Source organism: Etheostoma spectabile, chromosome 1, assembly GCF_008692095.1.
Source record: "Etheostoma spectabile isolate EspeVRDwgs_2016 chromosome 1, UIUC_Espe_1.0, whole genome shotgun sequence".
Taxonomy (NCBI): domain Eukaryota; kingdom Metazoa; phylum Chordata; class Actinopteri; order Perciformes; family Percidae; genus Etheostoma; species Etheostoma spectabile.
In genome coordinates, this window is record NC_045733.1 from 31,253,985 (window position 1) to 31,262,638 (window position 8,654).

Consider the following 8,654-nt stretch of genomic DNA (forward strand, 5'->3'; position numbering starts at 1 on the left):
TTTGTGTCTCTGGTGCTTCCACATGCATAGAAACTTTGGAAACAAATATCCATGCTGTTTTGAGTGAGATGCATGATTCTGAATGTCCTCTGCCTTCAGTCTCCGGGTGAACACACTAGTTCACCACGATCTACATAAGAACTACTGATCTACTTACATGTCCCTGTTCTACAGTTATTTCTAATGGAAACCATGGAAACCTATTCTGGTACAACCTCAAAATACAATTATGAACCTGAAAATGAGAATTACATACAGTATGAGCATTTTAACGCTTGAATGTAACAATGGAAATTACATAGAATTAAAGAGCTAAGAAGACGAACGGAAACATCACTTTTCCATAATGCAATGCAGTCAACAGTAACTTCGGAGATCCTTACTTTTCATTAAGTGCCATCAAGTCAAAGTTCCAATTTGGGCAATTTTATGACCAAAAGTCTGCAAAACTAATCACATTTCCATCACCCTCATACTGTATGTACTGTAATACTGAAAATCATCTACTATAAATATAAGTTTTTGGTGACTTGAATTTTGACAATTTTTTTTTTTTTTTTTTTCCCCGAACAGCTTAGCTTCCAACGGTGATTTGGCCACCATCTTTAGTCAGTCTGATGAAGACGATCTAAATTTAAATAGATATTATGCATGGATCGGCATGAGAAAACCTAAGTACGACTACCACTGGATTTGGATCAGCCATGGATACAACAGCTATCTGGTGAATTCAGGCCTCAGCAATCTGACCGGGTTGAACCAGCTAGGCAACGCATACTGTGCTGTCGCTGAACACCCCAACGGGTACTGTTCTTACTGTTTTACACACCTTTTCACGTGTTAAACAAATTATATATATTTTTCTTATGCAGCCATATTATTTAAGGTTAAATATTTGGTAATAACAACACTAATAAATGTCATATGTTAGTAAGGTACATTTTATTTAACAAAATGTTTCCTAATATATTAGAAATCATAAAATGCTATTTTAGTGTTGCACATTTTATTTACTTAAATATTACGATTATCAACATCTGTAAAACGAAATAGTTTGTGAAACCGTCAAACATTTGAAACCTTACTTCAAAGCATTATAAACCACTAAATAATACTCTATATATTTACTTATATCATTGACAAAGTATTATCTACATTTTTTTTAAGCTAATCATTTGATATTACAGCTAATCATTTGATTTTACACTAAACTAATAAGATAATTCGAACCATCAATATTTTCATTGCCTAAGAGAAAAAACACCGGCCTAATAAAATAACTTTAGTTGGTCTATGGCCACAACCTTCCATTTCCGGGACTGCTCCGGTGGCGCTGGAAATTCAGTTTTCGGCCAGAAGTGGGGGACGTGGTGGGGGGCCCCCCATTTGCATGTTTAAGTGGCAGCATTTAAAACTGCTCTCTTGACACCAATATATAGGAGGGTACAGGGGCTGCACCACCATGTAGGAGGTATAGGGGCTTAGCACCGCCATGTAGGAGGGTTAGGGCTGCCCGGCCATGTAGGGATGGCTATATGGGCCTCCGCACCGCCATGTAGTAGTGGTATAGGGGGCCGCACCGCCATGTAGAGGTTTATAGGCCTCAGCCCCGCCTGTAGAGGTATAGGGGTCCGCACCGCCTGTAGTAGAGGGTATGGGGCCCCCACCCATGTAGGAGGGTATAGGGGGGGCCGCACCGCCATGTAGGAGGGTATGGGCCGCACCGCCATGTAGGAGGGTATAGGGGCCGCCCCAGCAACCGCCAGTAGGAGGGTATAGGGTGGCCGCACCGCCATGTAGGAGGTTAGGGGCCGCACCGCCATGTAGGAGGTATAGTGGGGGCCCAACCGCATGTGAGGTGGTATAGGGCCGCACCGCCATGTAGGGGTATAGGAGGGTAAGGCCCACCGCCATGTAGGGGTATAGGGGCCGCACCGCCATGTAGAGGGTATAGGGGGGCCGCACCGCCATGTAGGAGTATAGGGGCCCGCACCGCCATGTAGAGGGTATAGGGGGGCCGCACCGCCATGTAGGAGGGTATAGGGGCCGCACCGCCATGTAGGAGGGTATAGGGCCGCACCGCCATTTTAGAGGTATAGGGGCCCGCACCGCCATGTAGGAGGGTATAGGGGCCGCACCGCCATGTAGGAGGGTATAGGGGCCGCACCGCCATGTAGGAGGGTATAGGGGCCGCACCGCCATGTAGGAGGGTATAGGGGCCGCACCGCCATGTAGGAGGGTATAGGGGCCGCACCGCCATGTAGGAGGGTATGGGGGCCGCACCGCCATATAGGAGGGTATAGGGGAGCACACCGCCATATAGGAGGGTATAGGGGCCACACAAAAACCTGAAGCGTGATTTAATTTGGAAAATAAGTCATTAGTAATTGTAGTAAATGGGCTGAATCGTCATCAAAAACACGTTTTCTCCTAATATGTGCGACATAGTCAACTGTTTGAACGGAACGTTTTACTTTTGAAAAAGGACAAATTGTGTTCATGCATCAAATTCTTCCTCATTGTAACTTTTGTTCTCTTGAAGGTTGCATGGCACCGATTGTGACGAAGCTCACTTCTTCTTTTGTCACCACCAACTCGACGGCCCCGGCAACAACGTCCATTACACTTACACATTTATACCAGAGGCGAAGTCGTGGCCTGAAGCTCGACAGTACTGCAAGACTGATTCAAACCGTGATCTGGCAACTTTCCAATCCTACTCTGACCTACGAGACACTCTCGATCCTCAGGACTATCCAGTCTGGATTGGACTGTACAGAGACGGTAAAGACAATTTTTATTTATTTATTTTTGTATTTTATGAACTGCTCTAACGTATTCATCCCTGAAAGTCCTCCAAGTTAATTTCTGAGAAGGGACCAAATCTGTTAGGTCACCATCTCAAGTACCTGAACATCGTCACCATCATCTGAGTGCCTGCAAACTGTGATACCGACAGGGCGACAACCAGAGGCGACCATCCGACAACAGCCACTTAATGACTTAAAGTCAGCCACTACCACTACCCTCGTAATGAGAAACTATGGCAACACAGCTTGTTGGGAAACTGAGCTTGCAGTATTTTCCTACAGAGTGGAGAAAGGAGTTAAGGATGCTATAATCAAAATCTCCTGAAACATGTAGAATGGAATAAAACCTTTAGGGATGTTAATGATAAACGTTTAACAGATGCTAAGAAATGTACAGTGGTGCTCAAAAGTTTACATACACATGCTTAAGTTGACTAAAACGAGGAATAAAAAAATCATGTTTTGGAAATTTATTTAATACCTAAATTAAAAATGAGGTAAAATCCAACCTTTAAGGCACAATTTTCTTTGTGATGAATAACGTATTGTAAATAAATAAATGTTCTTATTTAAAATACAGGGGTCATAAGTATACATACCCCTATGTTAAATTCCCATAGAGGCAGGCAGATTTTATTATAAAGGCCAGTTATTTCCTGGATTCAGGATATTATGCATCTGATAAAGTTCCCTTGGCCTTTAGAATTAAAATAGCCCCACATCCTCACATACTCTCACCATGCTTAGAGATAGGCATGGGATACTTCTATAAAATCATCTCTCAATGCAAATAAACAGGTTTAGTCTAACTGAAATAAAACCATGCCTATCTCTAAGCATGGTGAAGGTTGTGAGATGTGGGGCTATTTTAATTCTAAAGGCCAAGGGAACTTTATCAGGATGCATAATATCCTGAACAGGAAATAACTGGCCTTTAAAATAAAAAATCTGCCTGCCTCTATGGGAATTTAACATAGGGTATGTATACTTATGACCCCTGTATTTTAAAAAGAACATTTATTATTTACAATACGTTATTCATTCACAAAGAAAATTGGGGTCCTTAAAGGTGGATTTTACCTCATTTTTTAATTAGGTATTAAAATAAATTTCAAAACATGATTTTTTTATTCCTCTTTTTTGTCAACAAGCATGTGTATGTAAACTTTTGAGCACCACTGTATATTATTAATACAATCGGATAAACCGTTAAAATGATTTAAAAAAGTTGTTGTCTTTTTTGCATGCTTAAATAAAGTGGGCTATTCAATCGATTTCTTAAATCCTAGGTAACTTGCTAGTGCTAACTTTGCTCTGCTTAAAACAACCTGAGACAACATGGAGATGTCTGCTGTTTTCTAACAAAAGTTACATAGGGGGTACCCAAAATATCAGGTTGTGCTCAAATAGCAGACACCTCCATATTGTCTCAAATAGTTTTATTGTGACCTGGTAAACACGGCAAATAACACACCTGATAACAGGGCAGACAATTTGCATGTTAGAGGATGGAATACGTTAAATATCAGGTGAAAAACTACCTGATATTTTGAGTACCTCCTAAGTAACTCATATAGTAGACGTGGGACTGGGACTCTGGTTCCTGATCAGGTTAAGCTCTGTTTAGTTAATTTTTTTTTTTTTTTTTTTTTTCTGTTTTCTTGCAAAATACAGCTCAAGCCCCATCTTTAGCCATAGAGCTAATGTTGGAATGGATAGTTAACTTTTTGACCACTGACGTTTCAAACATCTGTTCTGCAGAGGGAACGTGGAAGTGGAGCTCAGGGGTGTCTGAGTACAGGAATTGGGTGGGTAACCCAGGGAGCGACGACTGTGGGTCCATCTCCTCGGAGACCAAACAGATGTCTACCCAAAACTGCGCTGCTCGATTCCCCTCCCTCTGCCACACGGACAATCTGGTCCTGGTGAAGGAGAACGAGACGTGGGAGGGGGCGCTGGAGCACTGCCGACGCCTCAATTCAACCTCCCGACCCAACCTCCGCTACGAGCTGGTCAGCGTGCAGCCTGGAGGAGACCACGACTACGTGATGAACAGGGTCATGGAGGCCGATACTGAGGAGGTGGGTTCATTTGTTTGATTTATGCCTTTTTTTATTTTTTTATTAAATCTAAACCATGGCTACGTACGTGAAGCGACTGACGCGCACCTCTCAAATGTAACTGTGTTGTGAGGTCGCTCGGCCGTGGCTTAACGTTGCAGTTTCCCCTACTCATTTCCTGGTTCTCCATTTACACCATTAAATCAAGAAGAGTTCATGTTTGTTTTTTTTTTGTTTTTTTATGCTTCAGGTTTCCCACCAAGGTCAGAAATCACAGGGAAGAAACTCACTTTTTCCCACTATGCCTCTAGAGTCGTCTCTCGCTCCGAGACACACGCATGCCACGCAGTTCACACGCCACACTTTGTATTCATCACGCTGAAAAGGCAACGCCCACCAAGTTGTCCCGCTAATGTTATCCTGCTAATGTTGTCCTGTTAATGTTGTTGTCCTGCCAACGCTAATGTTGTTTTCAGCTAATGTTGTCCCGCTAATGTTGTCCCGCTAATGTTGTTGTCCCACTAGCACTAATGTTGTCCCGCTAATGTTGTTGCCGCTAATGTTGTTGTCCCGCTAACGCTATTGTTGTCCCGCTAACGTTGTACATTATGGACAAAGCACAGACACACGCAAAGCTTGTCTAACATTTTTAATATTTACTCCAGAGAGGCCAGAACATTTTGGTAATATAGCTAGTTTGAAATTAATTTCCAAAAGAGAAATGCAACAATTATTGGTCGGTCACTTCACAACAGTCTGTTTCTCATGTGGCCCCTTGGGAAAGTTAATTGCCTTCCCCCCCCAGACTAGAGTCTATCATACTGTAGGTCTCGATGAAACTGGTTTGCTACTAAGAATGTTATTTTTTTTATTTGAATGTTCATGCCACAGCCGAAAAATCATTCATCACTCATTGAACTGCACTTATAACGGATAAAGTTTGAGAAAAAAAAAAAAAATATATATATATATATATACTTGTGTACCAAACAATTAACCCTTACTGAACAGGCGTGGCTCCAAACGTGCACTTCACTAGTGACCCAAAATCTTCACATTGAGATTGCATCATGCATGTAAACATAGCTTTTCTAGGCTCTTGGAATGTAACAATGTTGAACCTCTAATGGAGACTTGAAAGATAATTATGCAAATAGTTATAAGAGACCTTATTTGCAGGTTTTTTAGATGTCTCTTTCATAATGAATGTGGAGGAAAATGCTTTGTGGAGAGCAGGCGGAGGCTCACTAGATCTTTCCTCTCCCCAGGTGTGGGCAGGCCTCCGTTTCCTGGCCGGTGAATGGCTGTGGGTGAACGGGGCGAGTGTGTTGTACCCGGACCTGCCCCTCTGCCCCCTCGAGGTGCAGCACTGTGGGGCCTTGTCCAAGAACAATACCGGCAGCGTGGAGACCAGAGACTGCTCTGAGAGAAGGAACTTTCTGTGTTACAGCACATACTGACATCCCCCTGTCATCTATATCAGGGGGCTCACTAATAGAAGTCGATCTTCATAAATTGGCACACAGCTTCTCCAGGCGGTACACATACAACCGTGTAGGCTTTCAACACACGTTGAGGGAATATGTATTCTACTATGGAATATCTTTGCAAAAGTTTGATCAAACTTTATAATAAAACTTTCTGACCGTAAAATTTGACTCAACTCTATTTAACAAGTGTCTCTTATACTTAGTCATGTGTGATCGATTCTTCATGTATATGGTATATGCCGTCTTGACCAAATTGAGGACCTGAGCTTTAGATTTAACCGCTAAATTTCCCAAACCAGCTGGTGATACCGTACTAGAAGATGGACTCTGATGTGGCCCTGTAAGAGACTGGTGCTAAATACAAATATTTTGCCAAATAGTCTGTCTTCATAGGAAATGGAGCCGCTGGTGGATTCTGGCACTGATGCTTGCCACCTGTTTCTGAACTGTTGACTTTTACCACCTTGAAGACATTCTGATGCAACTCTGGACAGTAGCCCACAATGATGCAGCAGTTCTATTTGCCTGGTTCCTGGTGTCTCTTAAACAAAAATCTATCTGTCTTTTCAGGTCTGTAGGTAAATCTCTGCTTCATTTACCAACATTCAAATAGTTTCTGGCAATGCAGCGACAGGAAGCTGATAGTTGCTTTAAGTGTTTTACTATTCAAATGATTGTACTTATACGTTGAACTTGAAGAAGTGAGATGTTCAGCTTGATGTTGGAGCTTCATCGGACAGCATCGGGGGTTTCTGACTGAACGGCATCAGGACAGGTAACGACTGACGGGCTGAGTGGTTGTTAGTGGTTGGCAAAGTTCTTTTAGGTTATGGTCCATTATTTTAATTGTCTGAGTTTTTTGTCTTGTGTTGTGATGTCACAGTGGATATGACACACGCCTTTGGTGTGGTCGATCTGGGTTCAATTTGCCCCTGTGCAAGCTTATGCAACCTCTGACATGCGTATATATAGCGATTCTAAGTCACTTTGGATAGTGCATGGGGGGTGAATTACAATTGTTGCTCTCTGTTGTTGGAACACACCTATGCTCAGCAGCTAAACATGCACAACTGGAGAGATGTCGGAGTGAGGGGGCAGTGAAAGGGTCAAATATATATTTATATATACTATGTTCTCTCTGAACATGGTTTGAACCGAATTCTGAAGATGAAGAGTTCCCTCATTCATTCCCTCTGCTAGAAGACTGTTAAATGGACATCATACTAGACATAACTACAACAAAACTGGTTCTTGCAACATGTGTGTGTTATAATATATGATTGCCTTTGCATGTAAAACAGACCTCTTCTTTATCTGTTTTTAAAACCCATCTTTTCTCTTTGGCTTTTGACACATAGTAAGATGTCGACTTCTTTTACTTGTTCTTATTTGCTACTTTGTGTGTTTTTAATTGTATGGTTATTAATTATAAATATGTTTGTTTATTTTCTGTACAGCACTTTGGTCAACTTTGGTTGTTGTAAAGTGCTTAACAAATAAAGTTGGGATGGTATTGGGTCATGTGTAAAATATGTGGATGTCATGCTGCCGTACTAATTTAGTGTTTATTTTATGACTTTTTTTAACATACATTGTATACTAATGCACTTCTAACTTTAATTCCTAATGGATGGGTTGGCTGTGAAACTGAATTTCCCCTTGGGGACTAATAGTTATCTGAATCTGGTTTAACATGCTGCTCTCTGTACAACACAGGTCTGACGATGAAGAGTTCAGGACCCTTCCTCGTCCTCCTCTTCCTCCTCAGCCTGAGCAGTACTGCGTCTGGGCTGGGATCAGTGGTGCAGAGGAATTACTTTTACATCTCAGAGTATCTCACCTGGAAGGACGCTCAAAGCTACTGCAGGAGGTGAGCTTTTACCTTTTATTGACACTTGCATAAATGCCTATTGGAAGTTACCAGGTAACCAGGAATTGTTCAGAACTCAGCAGCACAGCCTTCTGATATTTTGCCCCCTGGTCATGGAATAACCTTCATAACGTAGCAGCTTATTGATTCGGTCTCCCTGGGAGAGTTTAAAACTCTGATTTTATATTAAAAAAAAAAGTGCAGTTGCTATTCCTAATCTGGCTTTTGCATTTGTATGATTGCAAACATCGGTTGTCTGTTTTTCCTTGGTTCTATTTTTATAATTTTCTTTCCTTGTTATGGTCCCTTGCCTTGGCCACGTCTCCCTCCAAAAAGAGATTGAAATCTCAAGGGAATTATAGGGTTAAATAAACTTAGAATGTGTAGTTAAGGCTTGAATGTAATGTTAAATATTAAATACAAA

At 41.8% G+C, this 8,654-nt stretch overlaps 2 protein-coding genes across 2 annotated transcripts in view; both read left to right on the forward strand.

Moving 5' to 3' along the window:
• Positions 1 to 6,523, forward strand: part of LOC116693151 (uncharacterized) — an 8,914-nt gene extending 2,391 nt beyond the window's left edge. The window contains exons 3-6 of the mRNA XM_032521903.1: positions 574 to 804; positions 2,543 to 2,784; positions 4,572 to 4,891; positions 6,139 to 6,523. Coding sequence (XP_032377794.1) covers positions 662 to 804; positions 2,543 to 2,784; positions 4,572 to 4,891; positions 6,139 to 6,330 — 897 coding nt within the window. The 5' untranslated portion in view covers positions 574 to 661 and the 3' untranslated portion in view covers positions 6,331 to 6,523. The remainder of the gene's footprint in view (positions 1 to 573; positions 805 to 2,542; positions 2,785 to 4,571; positions 4,892 to 6,138) is intronic.
• Positions 6,524 to 6,582: 59 nt separating this feature from the next.
• LOC116692376 (uncharacterized) overlaps positions 6,583 to 8,654 on the forward strand; it is a 3,804-nt gene continuing 1,732 nt past the window's right edge. The window contains exons 1-2 of the mRNA XM_032520631.1: positions 6,583 to 7,135; positions 8,077 to 8,230. Of these exons, the coding sequence (XP_032376522.1) occupies positions 8,085 to 8,230 (146 nt within the window). The 5' untranslated portion in view covers positions 6,583 to 7,135; positions 8,077 to 8,084. The remainder of the gene's footprint in view (positions 7,136 to 8,076; positions 8,231 to 8,654) is intronic.